The sequence below is a fragment of the Ixodes scapularis genome, unplaced genomic scaffold (genome assembly GCF_016920785.2).
Source record: "Ixodes scapularis isolate PalLabHiFi unplaced genomic scaffold, ASM1692078v2 PGA_scaffold5__190_contigs__length_132052651, whole genome shotgun sequence".
Lineage (NCBI taxonomy): Eukaryota > Metazoa > Arthropoda > Arachnida > Ixodida > Ixodidae > Ixodes > Ixodes scapularis.
Window position 1 is genome coordinate 113,860,269 of NW_024609880.1, and position 16,897 is coordinate 113,877,165.

At 42.7% G+C, this 16,897-nt stretch overlaps 1 protein-coding gene across 1 annotated transcript; it reads left to right on the forward strand.

The window, feature by feature from the left end:
• The first annotated feature begins 44 nt into the window (after nucleotides 1-44).
• On the forward strand, nucleotides 45-10,788 carry LOC115310198. Its single transcript, XM_040217480.2, has 6 exons — nucleotides 45-182; nucleotides 2,005-2,165; nucleotides 3,650-3,729; nucleotides 6,375-6,473; nucleotides 6,563-6,697; nucleotides 10,514-10,788. The coding sequence occupies exons 1-6, from the start codon at nucleotides 45-47 to the stop codon at nucleotides 10,786-10,788; spliced, it is 888 nt and encodes a 295-aa protein (XP_040073414.2).
• Nucleotides 10,789-16,897: the final 6,109 nt, after the last annotated feature.

A 16,897-nucleotide genomic window follows, 5' to 3' on the forward strand; every position in this document is an offset into this window, starting at 1 on the left:
GAGGGATCCCGGAACAGCTTCAAATTATAGTTGCAGCAGTTCCAATGGGTCTCCTGTACGCAGCTTTGTTCGCTTGCATCGCCACTACTTGTGCCTGGCAGGCACAAATGACCATAAAAAACCCTGAAAACAACCCGGTGCTGAACGATCCTTATTTTTTACCTCTCCAAAGCGCCTGGAAGGTATGTGATCAACGAAATAGCTATCTATCTATCTATCTATATATATATATATTTGGGAGGAAAGTAACACTTATTTTTCAAATGACTAATAAACAATAGCGTTAAAATTCACAGTGCTCATAATATAGCGATGGCTAATCATGACTTGTTGATGTGTTTTTAATTTTAAAAACGTTGAATTTATGCTTTGAATATATTCCAGTGATCGTAGTTCGTATATGATGCAAAATGAATTAAAAAAGAATTGACTGAACGTCTTTATGAGAGGAAATTTTCTGCTGAAGCCCTTTTGAGTTTTGTCGTCCCTGGTGAAGCTGCTAGGAGTGACAAAAATCCAGTAGCAATAGTAAATTTTATGGAATTAAAAACAACTTCTCTTAGTGGAGTGTTTAATCAAAATGTACAATCTAGCGGTTTGTTCCGCCCTGAAGTTTTCAGAGAAAGGTTTGGGATGCCTGCGTCAGGAGTTACATCGCCTATCTCAGTCTTGAGGAAAGGCGGCTCTGCTCACTGCCTGCCCACTGACTGCTCCCTACAGGGAACTGTTCTCTGCCTCCGTCCCTTTTTTGTGTACCTTCTTCATGGTTGATTCAATATATTGTTCTTGTTGTCTAAGTATGTGCTGAAATATTAAAATTTCCTTCTAAGGAGGTTGTGATAATAGGGAAAATGGTCAATATGGCAGGTTTTTCAGCGCTCAACATGGGGCACTGCTTATTTTTCTGGAATATATCACTTTTATTCTGTTTTTCTATTTTGAAAAGCATCTGGATTGCGCACAATTCTGATGCTCATTCTCACAAAAAAGAAACGTAATATAATTATATATAGCTCAGATGTGCACCCAATGGTGAAACACACTGTTGGGAATTTCAGACACCGGAGAAGTCCTAGGAACAATATATGCTACAATGTATTTAAAATCTACTGTTTGATGAAAAGAAATACGTTTCTTCCTTCAAATATTGACGATAATACTTTGTGAGATTGGAGTAGGTTTATACCGTTACCTTCGAAGAGGTAGCTTTTGGCGCTATTATATCTTTGAAGTGGTAGAGCCAGAACAAAATCAGACGTTATCTCATACACATTGTGCTCCTTTGATCTCGGCCCCGGCAGCTTGTCCCTCTTTCATGAGCTGGCACGTCGACATCGATGGCGTTATTACTCGAGAAGGGGAATGGAAAGCAAAGCGCTAGATGAACTGATTATAATCATAAAGACTGCATTCCAGAAGTTTTTCGACGAGCTCCACACCCGCTGGAGAATGAAGTTTGCTGCAAAGGGCAGGAGGACATATATTAAAGCAATATGCGTTTCGGGAATCCCTGAACACGAGAAGTGCCAATTTAGTGAATGTCATCGTCCGTTTCGTGGTTAGAAATACGTGGTTGTGCAGTGTAATTACTACGCCAGACGTCGTTGTCAAGTTTCTGTTAAAACAAACGTTGTAAATGGAAATCGTTGTTGCATTGCTTACTTTAAGTATAAGTAGATTGCGCATAAGATTACTATTTTTCTCTCGTCCAATCATAGCCTATGGCACGCATCGGTTTAGAAAAAAGAGAGGTCCCATTCCTCTGTTCTTCCCACGAAAATATTCCATTATAATATCTGAGCAGATTTAGCTAGCCATACAATGGCGTATGAGAGTGCAGCAAAATACATAAGGCTGTAGGTCAGCTTTAAGGAAAACGTGGACATCTTGCTGTATCACTGCGTAATAATGATTCCGAATGCATTCATAAACAATGAGAGCTAAAACCAAATTCTCAAGCTTTATTTTATACTTGATAACAAAAACATTTATTTTATTTTTCAGGCCATTAATAAAACAAAGGATGATCCATTTGTCCTAATGTTTCGCTCAAAAAACCACGAACCCAGTATTACTTGTGTCCGAGTTACAGCAACTCTCCACGATGAGTCATCAAAAATTGTAAATTTTACGAGAACGTATTATAACAAGACTTCTCGAAATAAGTAAGTATTTTTAATGAACTCATGTTTGATGAGGGTTCAAATGTTAAAAAGCTTCGCTAGAACATATGACCGTTTGTTGAATTGGAATATCGTGCATAAAAGTTTGGTTTTAGAAAAGATTAGATGATGCCATAGAAAACAACTGTCCGATTCTTGACGGTTTTGTGGTTGAAAAATGCTGAATGATTTCTAAACTGTAACTTAACCTTTACTACATGACAGTTGCAAAATTTCTACATAAAATAATTAACCAATTCTGAAGTGGCTAAGCCATGAACTTTTTTTTCCGTTGGAGGAATAAAATTTGAGTTACGCCATCTATTTGTCACTGATGTTCCTTATGATTTGCTAGCTTGTTCATACTAACAAAAACACCCGTGGTTCTTAGAAAAGAAAGAAAGCCGCTATTCATTTATTTTCACGAAAAACAAATATTGCACCAGTTCTAATTTTGTGGACGTATCGGTCAGGATTGTAACCGAGTATTTTTGTGTGTAACGGAGAGTTTGGCCAATATATTTTAAAAATAAGATAATAAAATCAATATACTAATAGATTCTAAAAACAAAATCCACATTTTTATGCGAAATGATACCTGCCTATGGTCCACGGGAAGCGAAAGCGAAATCTGTTATATTTTCGCACATTCCAAGCATTACACTAGTGATATGGTACTTGAAGGTAGCCGGATTTAACCAAGGGCAGCATAACTATAGAGCTGGAAAGAATTCTCCCACTGATATATTCGATGTACTGAAGTCTTCATAAAAGGGCTCCTAAAGTCCTAATGTCGTCTTCAAGGCATCTGGAGAAAGGACCCTCATCGCCATTATTCTTATTTCAGGTAAAAGGAATAGCCCAACTGAAAAAAATGCTTAAATACATGTTCTAAAAACGAACTAAATATCGCGCGAAAACCTGAACGTGCCTAATTTTGTTTTCTGTGCAGTATTAAAAAACACACATACACACGAATAACACAACAAAAAGTAGAAGGGGGCATAGGGGAGGTGTTACTGAGCAGGTATAAAAATGTGCTTTTAAGGAAACCGTATTTGCAAGTCTCGCGAGGTATATTTTTTATGGCTTCTTATTTGAAGATTTTGTAGAGATATCTCACCGTGTTCCACTCGTGTATGTCTTGTAAACGAAATCTGCTTCAAGCTCAAAGGAAACAAAAGACATCAACGTCGTTACACGAAACACTGTGAAGCGTGCCTGAGTTTCTCTAGATTGGCCGACTGCTGGGTAAGCTACAGCTGTACAGGCGGCTCGTAACTTCTCTCTCAGTAGAAGTTGAGACACAAATGTGACGTCGGCAGAAAATAATTGAACAGACACATTAAAGACACGACCAGCACTAGTTTCGCAGACGTGTTTGAGGCACCATATAAGGCATAAATTTGAAGTAGTTAAGCAATAATATTTTGTTTCTGCATCAATTATTTACGTACGAGAATAAAAAGGGAATTGTTCTATTTCAGCGAGACCTTAAAGTACCAAGTAAGAGCTCTGAATCAAACCGGCTACAAAGTGGAAAACGTCATACGTGCAGGTTTGAGCGGTATGTGACTTTAAAATTTATGATTCAATATTATTTTAGCAGAAGTAATATTTTATGTCTTATAAAACTAGGCTCCATAAAACAGTCCCCCGAAAACAATTCTAATGAATAAACTGAAATGCACACGGGAGGGTTGTCCTTCATTTGTGGGTGGGAAACAATATATTCTGAAGCACTTCCCTCACTAAATGTTTCTAAAACATGTTTGTGGTTTGCTTATAATTTGACCGAAATATCAACAATGACACATACAAAGTGATAAAATAGGAGCAGTGTAACTAACTATTTACTTTAAATATATTTATGGTACATGAGATATGAGCAGTAATTTACGAGTTCCTCAATCAAATAATTGTTTACACCTTGTATTGTACGGCACTTTTACCTTGTACGTAGAGAAGCACAGAGACACTCGAGATATACATAATAAAATGAGCAGAATCGGAGGAGTGATCACAAAACGTGTTCTACAGGCCAATGGCGTAGGAACAGGGATATGACTCGTAAAAGTTAATCTCGCTATCTCCCACTGTAGCAGGCACGTAGCCTGGATTTTATTTCGGGGGGGGGGGGGGGGGGGGGGGGGCCATGTGCACCCATGACAAAATGCTGTATGAGGGGGAGGGGGAGAGGAGGACCCATGCAAAATGGAAGATTTCGGGGGGGGGGGGGGGGGGGTGCCCGGACCCCATGGGCCTCCCCCCTGACTACGTGCCTGCACTGTAGGTTTACTTGAAAGATAGGAAAGACTGAGGAGGTACATGATGCAGAGGTCAGGATTCAAATTCAAATGAATGAAAGTCATTATTGACAAGAAAGCATAATTTTAAGCTAGGTTTATGGTCTCTGAAAGTGGTTAGGTTACCAGAACACTTGGTGGCGGTCGCTACTTGGAATGAGAGCTTCATGCAGTAGTTTATTTTTAGTTAGGGTAATACGGATATTTTAGAGGCAGGAAATCATCTTAAATCTTTACCAAAAATAATACTAAATAGCATTTTAATGATCCTCACCTGTATAGGCTAAAATTTTTAAAAAAATCTAGGCTTCCGTTTAGATACAACACAGATCTTAGGCCGAAGCGGACTGTATTCTGATGGTTATAACAGGTAAATATATACTGACAAAAAATAATGTGATGATTTATATATGGAGAAAATATTTGGTTGGAAAAAACCACCCAGGTCTATGTGTTCGGGCAGATCATTATACAATAAATTTTGCATATTTAACATAATAAACTAATTTTTATGAAGGAACGTTTTAACATACTTTGAATAAGTAAATCCGGTTCAACATCGTGTGTTAGTGGTTAGACGGCATAAGCCAGTTTGCCTGACTTCGTTCATGGCAGTGCCATAATTTAGATATAAACACTAACGTAATGCTAACCAGATGACATTGAAGTCCATGGGATACCTCTTCAAATCCAAACGGGAAAAGTATATTGGTAACTTGTGAACGTAAAAAAAAACGCTTAACAAAAATATTGCATCGTAAATTTTACACATAAGGTCTTGCGGCTACTGTGAAAGAAAGAAGAAAACAATATTATACGAGTTTCAATTTTCTTTCATAATGTACGACACAATTCTCATACTGTCTAGAAAAGAAACTTTGGTTATTAACTGTAACTAAATACTGATTGTTATCTAAAGAAATTGTCAAATAACGTACCAATATTTATAGAGAAAATGAAACCAAGTTTTTCGGCTTACATAAACAAACTGCGAATTGCAGAGAGCTGAAGCTTTTTCATATTATGCCACTAGCGATGGGGATAGGATATGAAAGTTTGGCAGCATGACATCACCTGGTTACAATAATTTGAAAAAAAAATTCCAACTTGGTCCGCGAGCCTACGTTCATATAAGCCTAATTTTGTCAAAACAAGAAATAATATTTAGGATTCCTGTAGTACCTATTTCTGTAAAACAAACTCGTCAACAAGAAAGGGAATATTGTTTGCTTTCTTGCTGACAAGGTTGTTTTACCACTTTAAATGCCACAGGCGCTCACATTTATCACTTCTTGTTTTGACAAAATCGGGCTTAGAGGGACGTCGGCTTATCCTGAAATTTCTACTTTCCCTTAGATCTTCTGGTCCTGGTAAGGTGTTCCCAAACTTTAGCATCATATCCCCACCACTATCGTCATATTCTGACAGAGTTTCAGCGGTCTACTATGCGTGGTTTTTGTATATGGGCCGCGAAACCGGGTTTCATGTTCTATATTGATCCCGGTATATCCAATTAGCGACCATTAGTTTTGAGCGCTCAGTTTCCTGAACGAAAAGATAGTTATGTTTGTTGGCTTTCAAGTATAATAGTGGTTTTTACTTCATGAGACTATTAAGAAGTCTGAGCAGCAGAAGAGGCTTTATTTTCGACGTTTCGAGCAGAGCCTGCGCTTTTTGAAGTGTATTTTTCTACACTTGAAATAGAGCAGGCTCTGCTTGAAATGTCAAAAATAAAGCCTCCGCTGCTGCTCACAATTTTTTCTACGGCTTACACTTTCTTGGTGAAGAATTGCTTATTAGCACTTTGTATTCGTGAGATTAGGCTATTTTACCTATACAATACCAAAAATATTTATTTTTCATATACATTCTACACGTATATACTTTGCTTGCATCGTAAAACTAGGCACTCCAAGTAAGACACCAACACCTCTGGGAAGCAACATGTACATCGAGTATGGTGATTACTCCTGCAATTCCTCAAGCAAACCGCTATCGGATATGGGTAAGTTCAGCTTACATGGGGTATACCAATATTGTTTCTGCCTTCCGAAAGTGTACGGCGGTACCCTGTCACGTTTTCTTCGCACGCAGTGAGGGCCGCACGAGACGCTGTGCAAGGTGATTCTGCATCAACGGAACCTGTGGAAGGAGTTAATTACCTTGACTTCTATGTGGTCTACAACCAGCCGTCATGCAATATTCTCAGGTCTCCTCTTCTCAAAGGAGGTAAGCCGGTTAAAACTATATTTAATGCAAAAATATTTCACTCATAAACATAGAGAAACCGAAGAAAGATAGTTCACTGGCGGTAATCAGAAACGAAACAAGCCAAGATATATAATAATTCCAACGGTATTTGAAAGCACACACATAAGTAGAACCCTGTTTGGGTAACCTTTTAATCATCCGCACCGTATATATATATATATCCCTATATGTAGACTTTGTAGGGTGCCCGGACCGCATCTTTATGGCTTCAAATTAATGCGTCTGCATTCGATCTGCATTCGCATATTTGTATCCCCATCCGACCTGCGATCCGCGCATTCAGTTTAGATTATAAAATCAAGCTGAAATGAAGAAAAAAAATTTGGAGGGTAGATTCAGATTGCTTGCTTTTCACATGCTTGAAAAAAACCGGAGACGACCGAAGAGGGGGACAAACGCAAAACGTTTAAATCGCAGCTACTAAACTGTGGTAAAGTGGGAATGTGAGCTAGTTTGTACATCACTAAGATTAAACATTATTGACACAGCCGCGTATATGCCATCGCTCACAGAGAGATGGTATTTGCCATATAGATGCCATATTTGCCAGCGCTACAAAGATGGTATATATCATATCTGTCCCAGAGAGATGGAATTCAAAGGACAACCTCAACGCCCCACACAGACCACGTGTCCCGGAGTTCGCACACGTCTTTGTGGCCTTTAACCGTGGTAGAGACCTCCTATTGTACAAAACAATGGTTCATTTAATTGTAGAAGTCGGTTGGGTTCCTTGTACGCTTTTTTGTAAATATTCGGCCACCTTACGATGTGTCCAAATTGAGTGCCTTTTCAAACGCTGTAAAACGCTGCGGATCCCTTTTATTCTTGTGAATTGAGCTGATTTAGTAGTTGTTAATGCTGCCTGAAAGAATTCCAATTGAAACCATACATTAAAATGTACTAATTTAGAATACAGCTGATCACAAGTAATTTAAAACGTATCTGAACGTTACTCATTCTTCTAAATGCACCCCTTGACAAAGACCAATATGACATCAACCTATTTTACTCTAAGAAAAGATGGAGCGCGGCTCAGTCCCTCAGGGGACTAACCGTGCTGTCACTACCATTGGTCCGCTGGGAGACCAACGGGGACGAGAGCAACCTTTGCTCCACTCCCGTTACTCCCTCAGAGATGGACCCCCAGGACTGACTTTTGGGCCCTCGCATTTAAACCCCTCGGGCTAATTGCTGCGCCCTTGCATTTAGGCCCCCGGGACTAAATGTTTCTTCCTTGCATTTAGACCCCTTGGACTAAACGTTGCGACCTAGCAGTTAGACCCCTGAAAATTAAATTTTATCCTTTACATTTTGTCCCGAGCCACGAAATTTTAAATCATCGCGCTGTAAGTACTTTTCGACTTAAGTGAAGAAGCGAGCCTCGCGCTAGTCTTCTGGTTGCTTATTGTAGTGCAATCTAAGAAACAAAATGACACACTTTGAGTCTAACGTGTAGATTAAATACCTCGTAGATACACATCACATTCTAGGATGACCGAGATCGAATATCCTGAGTGGTAGAATCCACGCCAAGGCGGAATTCCGAAGGGTGCACTTGCGTCGACGATGACGTAGACACTGCCACGTCTGTCCGAACCGGTTGTGGTCCAAGCACCGTTTTGGGGCACCGGAAGCTTTCTACCTGTTCGCGAAAGATTGGTATCGTTAGTAACACTAAGAGTATAAAATACCTGATCGCTCGACAAACGTATGAGATATAACATACTCGTAATAACATAGCAAGTATAGGCTGCGTTAGCGCTACAACGATTCCCATAAAACATGCGATCTGTTGGAAAGAGACCAGAGCCATATTTAAGCGTTTTAATTGACAGTACGCCGCGGATTACAGACCCAGCGGGCACCTGCATAATCTATGCTTCAAAATGACTGCACCAGGTCCCGCTAGCAGCGCGAAAGTTATAGTCTACGGTCGAATAAAAGTCACTATTATGGTCAAGCGGCCCCTGCCACTCAAAAAATAAGCAGTCAGCAGCATTCGCGTTTCGCTCACTTTTATAAGGTAACCGCATTCAATTGAATCTCACATCTCTGTGCTACATAAAAAAACACACCCATGGTGGCAAAAAAAAAAAAAAATACAGCATGTCACGCGCTTTCCAACCTAGAGATAGAGAACGCTCTCAAAGTGAAAACAATTTCCAAAGCCGCAGAAAATGAATACACGTTGTACACAGAAGTACTTCGACATATTTTTATCCAGATATCTTGACTTGTGACTTGAGGACAGATCAAGCTCAGTGCTGCAGCCCCGCAGATCCAAACCGGATCCCAGAATGACGCTTCGGGAGAGCGAAATGACGAACCAATGCAGTTCGGACTGACGAGATAGACGACTGAAACCGACTTGCCGTGGTTCTTTCTGCGACAGACAGAGACAAAAGACAGCGACAAGCCTCAAACCCATGCAGCATGCTGGCGATGGTACCTTTGGCAGGCGTTTAGTCGTTCGGTGCTCGCGAAGTAAGCACGAACGATTGCAAGCCTGCCAAAGATACCCTCGCGTGTATGATGCTCGTGTTTGAGCATAGCCTCCTTTACTCCACAAAGCCTTTCAAATCGCGAAAGACTGGTTTGAGTCTTGCCGTTGTCTTTTGTTTCTGTACGTCACTCTAGTGGGACGCGGGTATTATACTACGTCTCACCCTACGATGGACTAAAGGCAGAAGCTATGGACCGCCAGATCCAATCACGAGCGACTTAGAAGTTGCGTGGTATTTCGCTTCGATGCCCGTATCGGTGCCCGCATCTCGAATCACTAATGGGGAGGAGCGGACTGTGGTTCGGATTGAATAGCACTGAGTGACTCAACAATTTTACATTTCGAAGAAAAATACGACATACAGGCTCTTTGCAGTGTCGAGGCTATGAAAAGATGCAGCACTTTTGAATTTGGAGGACCATTCGTCCATACCTAATCAATGCGTGTCATATCTTAGAGTGGAACGTGATTGGACCTCGCGGCCCGTGGCTTTGGCCTTTAGTCCATCGTAGGATGAGACGAAGTATAGTATTCAGAGGTGTTCTGTTTGGATAAATGCTGATATGTTTGCGTGGGGCCAATCGCGTTAATGGAACTTTTCAAATATCAATAAATTGTGACGAGATAGTTGGGGTGTATGAGTAAACACAATCGTTAACTCACATTCCCATAACGCTCGAAGGTCAGTGTCCCATGTAATGTCTGAACGATCGTTCACGTCAAAGAAATTCGCCAGTTTTGGTCAACACTTTCAGCCGTGCTGAGCTGAGTCGCGCCGATCCTCAAGATGAGCAAAATATCAGCTGTCTTCTTAGCTTTCATTTCGTTCGCCTTCGGGGATTAAAACACACAGATGCACCCTGTCCGATGATGACTAACCGCTGTTTTTGCTCGCGCGCGCCTTTCGGTTAGACCCAGTCAAGCGCAGTTAGTCCCCAGCGTTTGCAAAATGTACCTAACTTGAAATAGATGGTCCTTTTGGGGAGCAACATTTTAGTTTAGAGGGCCAAAGGCTGCCATTAGTACTTTGATACCAGCTTTTTTCCTTAGCGCACATAGCGATTTGCCAGCGAGGAGCGATGTCGACAGCGTTCCTTGAAACACCCTGTTTGCTGTCCTTATTAAAGTGGCAATTAATTTATTTATTGATTTTAGTACCTCTTAAGAGCCCGAATAGGGCCATTGCATTACTGTCACCAAAATATTCGTAACTAATAATCATCCCATTAACCTTTTTTTCTTTTTTTTTTTTTTTTTTTTTTTTTCAGGATGCGACTTTTGGCTACAGGAATCAGAGTTGAAAGAAGTGTTGCAACGCGCCGATAATATCCAAAAAGAGAATCCTACAAAAGTAGCGGCCAGGGAAGCTGGTGGTGGCGAACAAGCTTCAACAGCAGAAGAGGAAAAGATTAACCTCGCAGAAGCCCTATTCGAAAGTCTTCCCACCGCTTGCCGCTATGCCTTCATAGCAGCATGTGGATATCCAAAGGATACGATGTACGACAGGGACCTATGCAGCAATTCAAGAACAGAAAAGGCCTAAACCACACCCCCTCGAGTTGAGCATCGTGTCGCTTAAGCGTATCCCAGATGGTGGTGGCTACTTTGGTAGTTAGAGGAAAACAAACAGCGCAAGGACAAGGACAGATAAAAACTCCAATTTTTATCCTTGTCCTTGCGCTGTTTGTTTTCCGTTAATATGAATGACCAACTAGCCCAATCGTCAACACTACTGTACTTTGGTAGGCATGCAAACGACGGGGAAAATAGACCATTGCCTTTGTTGTCCAGCTCGTGTGGGTAGAATGAAATAAAATATTAGTCGAAGAAAATACCGACTACGTTTAGTTCTTACTAAGAAAGAGTACACTGTGTTTCAACGTCTGATCGTGCAACAATAGTGCAGGCCATTTTATATATATATATATATATATATATATATATATATATATATATATATATATATATATATATATATATATATTTATTTATTTATTTCTTTATGTCACAGAAAAATATGTTAAAGCTACGTCCTAGGGAGGAGCATTCAGCAATATCAGAAGCCAATTTTCTTCCGTAGTAATTTTTTTTATTTAGTTTATGACATTTTTGCAACATGTACGCAAAGAAATAATATTAAGAATAAAAAAAAATTGTATGTTAAAAAAAATTAATCTCGTTAATGAACACGTTTTAGAGACACATTCACACATTATTTGGCAACCAACTGCTTTATATAAAACGACGCAAAAGATAATAGAATTATCATTTTGAATTGCATTTTACTTTTACACAAGAAAAATATTAGTCATAATTTTAGTTGTGTTTTTAGTACAGAAGCGCACGGTCATTTCTCTCAATAACGACATTGCACGTTAATATAAAAAAAAGACACTCCACTCCTTATTTTCTTTAAACTCTCCACAACCGTTTACAGTTACATGGACTAATTTGTGATTGCAGAAATTGAATAGCACATGCCCTGCTTAAGAAAAAAACGACAACAAACCACTCTAATTGACCTAGCTTGACTTCGTTATAGGGGCTTTGCCGCACGACGTCAGCTACAAAGAGACTTTTTCTGAAACCGTAAAAGGCTGTACAGCGATGCTGCTCTATTGTAGGGTCTAACAGATTATGGCTTCTATTGTTTAGATTTATACGTGTGTTTCCTCGCGTTGCCTCCCAACACATGAGTAGCTTGGGTAATAAAGGGGGTATTTCTCACCTTCAGAACAAGTCTCGTGTATTCATAGCCTGCATTTCACAAGGCTTGAGCAAGCAAATTTCGTCACAGACAACCACAGAAGCACAATCATAGGCACACCCAAACAACAATTCTGCAACAGCGTCTTGCAAAGTAGCGGATTCCATTCGCTTCCTCTTTCAGTTCGGGTCTTCTCTCACAGTTGACATGTTGATCGGGCACCTCGGGAACTTTGGCGAAACTGCTGTAGGACTGAGGCGCCTGCAATTCAGTGGCGCAGCCAACACGCACCCAGTGTTGTCGTCGACATGGCAATTCTCCCGAATCACTTGATCGCGTGAGCAATTAAGCTTGCACACCTAGGAAATACAAGCGCCATCGTGCAAGCAACGGCAAGTGCGATCGAAGAGGCTACGACAGCTAACACACGAGTGGATGTAGTGTGCTTTAGTCATTTACCGAACTGAAAAACCCTTGAAAACTGTTGAAACGTCATAGCAGTGTTCTAAAAGACAGTAGTCGTGCGGATATAGCAGATAAGGCTACGTGGATTATTTCCGTTGAGATAATCCCCAAAAAGCCTTCCCGGCTATGTTCCGGGTCTTCGCGAAAAATAGCTGATGGGGTCGGGTCCGGGGTGTGGGGACGGAATAGACACGTTCGTTCATTTGCTTTGAAGCTGTGCAAAAAAAGCAGCTCTCTTCTACTTGTGCCCCAAAACACGCCGGATTTCGTCCGACCGTCGTGAAGCGACTATCGTCGACACTGTGCATTAGATATGCGGTGTTATTTGAGACATTTCTCAAATCTTGTTCGGATAACGCGGCACCGTGGGGTACGTACAATATCTAGCTCGATTGATGAGACTCGTTGAATTTCATGTTCTAGGCGGGGAATATCCATTCAGTTCGGATATCCTGTGTGGTGAAATATTTTCGACGGTTAAAGACCTTTGTAGATTGACACGGGTGAGTGTGTGGTGCCGTACAAAGATCAACATAGAATGAAACAAATATTCTAGTTACATTTGTTCTGTCGCGCACGGACTCACCAAAACAGCTTTCATTTCTTTGTTATTGTTCTCAAAAATAGTACAATGCATTTTTAAAAACCTTTAGAAATTATATTCTCTATAGAACACAAACTAAAAGATAGAACGCGGCAATTTAGCTTCCACCAACGTCCGGAAGTGCGCCACGCAGGCTGCCACAGCTAACTCAATAGAAAAACCACAGCCCAGAGCAGTCGGGCAACACTGACGTACACTCTGAAAACAAGAGACGCACGCTGTAAATCGCTTCTTTCAAGACTGCCGCTGGAAAGGTCTATAGCCCACCCCAGCTCCGCATACTGGATCACTGAGTCACCTTCGAAAGCGTGATCGTCACACCTCCCCCTTCTAGCCCACCATTGCCGAGTGGGCTAGCGCACACCGGCTCGGAGCACGTGGAGCGAAAGCTCGCGCTGCGGGACCCAGGGATCCTGCTCAATCTCCACCCCTGCCCGTTTCGATCTGGATGAGCATCACGCCGGCGTGCGGTCGTGTATCGCTGCTCCGTGGGGCACGTTAAAGACCCCAGGTTAGCGGTTGTACTGCACTGCAGCTACGGTTGAGACACCAGACGCCCATTGAGGCTGATTAACTTCCGGCTGTCTAAACATACACACAACACAATCATTTTCAAACGTAGAGAGGTTGCCTTCATGCAGTGAGACAAACTTTGGTGACCATGCACTCTAAAAAAAAGTATGTATTTTTTTTTTTTTTTTTTTTTGCGGAGCGCAGGGACGTTTAATTACGGCGAGCAATAGAAAAGTCCCAGCGAATAACCAAGCTAAAAATATAATTACCCCCCCCCCCCAAAAAAAAAAAAAAAAAAAAATACCGATATGCTCAGGAACAATGGTCTTGACATTTCCATTCATCCCCACGTGCACAGCTTTGTTTTCTGTTCTTTTCCTTTTCTTCAAACATTTTTTGTTTTTATTTGCTGGGTGAATTTTTTATTGTGCGCCGATGTTGGCTGTCCTTGTGTCTCTAGAAAAGTAGACTCACTGAGGTGTTTCAACTTTTAGAGCACTGTAGTCTCTCCGCCCGTTGATCGAAGCCTTCGGAGAACGAACAGATCACGGAACAGACTTGACCTGTCGCATCCCCACCGAAAACCCCGAAGAACATAGCTGAGACCAGTTTTTTGATCCCTCGAGATCTCATTAGAGAGGGGCAACCCAATTGAGTGTTATCCGACCGGCAGCCACTGGCGCAACACAACCGGGTTTGACATCGAGATGCGTGACCCGGTGACGCAGGAGGGGGGTGGGCTCCAGACCTGAACCCTGCGCCCCCTTCCCAACCCCGAACAGTTCCGCGTACTCTCGATCGATGCGACGAGCACGCGGACGCCCCGCGGCTCCAGCGCGCGGAGGCGATGAGACGCAGGTGCCCCGCGAGCTTCTCTTTTTCTTTTCCACGCATCTCCGGTGCCCTGCAGTGAAGTGACAGCCGCGGGGGCCGAGAGGGCTGAGAGGAGAAGCGGAAGGGGCTGGCGGCCGAACAGCGCACCATCCGAAATTCGATTATCCTCGGAGACGCAGCCTCGGGAACGGGCGCGCACGCACGCTCGGCTCGGGGTTCGACGGGGGAGACGCGTGTCTCGGGTCGGTCGGTGCGTCGCTGGTTGCGCGCTCTCGGAGACCGCCGGGCTGCTGCTGCGTCGTCCGGTCCGCCCACCGGCGACGGGGAAGTCGTGCGCTCCGGAAACGGGGTTCGTCGATGGAGTGGCCGGCCTGGGTTGTTGTGGGCCCCGAGGGTCACGTAGCACACTTGGGTATGCACCCGCAGGACTGTAGTCCCTCTCTCTCTTTCCTTCTCATTCTCCCTCCCTCTCTTTCTCTCTCTGTCTTTTCCTCTTTCTCTTATATGAAGTGGCGAGTACACTGCTCGTTCTATCAGCAACCGGGGAAAAAAACATGTAGGTTTCGACTGTTCAATATTTATTTATTTATTTAAAGGGGCCCTCCGGAGCTTTCTGAGATCGTCTGTTTATGTTGTTATATTGCGTAGTAGGTGCAAGTTAATATGTATACAAAGTTTTAGATTACAAAACCATTTATTAAGCAGATGGCAGTAGAAATATATCGGGACTATTTTCTCTTGGAAGACAATCCCCCATTCCCTGCCCATCGCTAAAACTTGACCAATGGAAATGCTGCATCTCGTGGTGAAAGCGAACGTTATTATCGCAACACTTTTTAAGCTTGTTGTAAATTAGAGTTTGAGAAAAACATAAACTGATTGTGGTGCGAGAAACATAGTTCACAATTATCGTTCCAAAACCAGCGAACTATGTTTTCTCCCCGCAAGCTTGTTGCTAGGGTGTGATGCGTCGGCGCGTCGGGTCGTCTGCTTCCCGGGGCGTGTGCAGGCGTGCGTTGGCGGGACACGTGTTCCTTCTTCCCGTGGATCCCGACTCCGAAGCCAGCTTGGCGATCTTTGTACGTCAACGAGTCAAACTTTTCCTTGTCATCTGTGGAATGCGACTGCGTATTGCAGTAGCAGCGCGACGGTGCGGTGCCACGAACGACGACTGCCGAGCACGAAGTCCGGGCTTCTTGCCAACGGTCTGCGCTTGTTCGAGAGATTCCTCCGCGCATCGGCGGTCGGCCGCGTTGGTGACGCGCAGTAAAGCCGGAATCGTTCGCTTGCTATTGGATGACGCGTAAAGAGATGCCCCTCCCATTTTCCGGGGTCATCTCAGAAAGGGGGGCGTGCCTGGAACTTTGATAGCAATTTTAATAGGGAAATCGGCCGCGCATGACCGTAATTTTATAATTTTTAGGATCCTTAGGGCCCGTAGATTGAGTTACCGCCATAAATAGACCATTGCAGAACGCTCCGGAGGGCCCCTTTAACATACCTCAAGGTGCCCTGACAGGGCATGAGAAGGGACGCTATAATTATTGAACAGAAAAATAATTAAACAGTGCAACAAAACCCGGCAACAAAACACAACTTTTCTTTTTTTTTTTTTGCACACACAAAATTAGATTGATTACTGGGGGAAATGAGAACACTGTCGCATGCGCGAGAAGTCAGCTATATGACAGTCATTAAAAGGAAAAGTCCTACTTTTGCATACAGAATGCAAGGCAACGATGGCAACGCTAATAAATATGTCAGTACGTCCTAAGTCCTGACACATGTTTCAGTCTTGAGGACAGGAAAATAATATTTCATGATCTGACTTGAATTGATATGCCCCGAAGTGCAAGTAGGATGAAGCCTGCCAATCTCCGTTGCGAGTCTATTCGCCGTATATATGTAATGTTTAAGAATTAATTAGACATATATATATACATACACTAAATACATTTTGTTATGTTGCAGTTCTACGATGCCGGCGCCGGCATCTGCAGTAGACCAATGGGCGCGTGCTCGCAACCCGCGGCGCGCCACCAGCAACCACAGCAGACCAATAGGAACGTGCTCGTCTGGATGTGGGATACGCCATGAGCCAAAAAATGGCGACGCGTCGCCGGCATTCAATAGGAGTTCCCGCGGCTCGATTAAACGATGGCGGTTCTTGGGGTAAGTCAGGATATCCACCGCTTTATAAGGGGAAACAGTCCTTCACGAGCTGAAAGAGTTCTCGGGGCGTCGAAGAATCTTTCAAGAACGGGCATTTTTTTAGAGGGTAAACTGGAACGATTCCAGGTTTCTCCACATGCCGAGTGGAGGCTGTTGTAGGACAAGCAATACAGCCCACATTTCCGTGGCTGTCAGAAGACGAAACTGTGGCTTCGTTTATTAAGCAGAAGGTTCAATCGTTTTCAAATGATGCGCTCGCGCCACAAAATATGCCATAAAGTTCACCTAAGAAAAAAAAAATGTATGCCACCTTCTCATCAGTTTGGCAGCCTGGAAACGACGGTACATAAGGGCCGT

What these genes read in the sequence shown, in the direction of transcription:
- LOC115310198 (XM_040217480.2), top strand. Translation starts at nt 45, where the DNA reads ATGGGTCTCCTGTACGCAGCTTTGTTCGCTTGCATCGCCACTACTTGT. An exon ending in CATACGTGCAGGTTTGAGCG is followed by an intron (nt 3,730 to 6,374) that starts GTATGTGACTTT and finishes TCGTAAAACTAG; the next exon opens with GCACTCCAAGTAAGACACCA. An exon ending in GTCTCCTCTTCTCAAAGGAG is followed by an intron (nt 6,698 to 10,513) that starts GTAAGCCGGTTA and finishes TTTTTTTTTCAG; the next exon opens with GATGCGACTTTTGGCTACAG.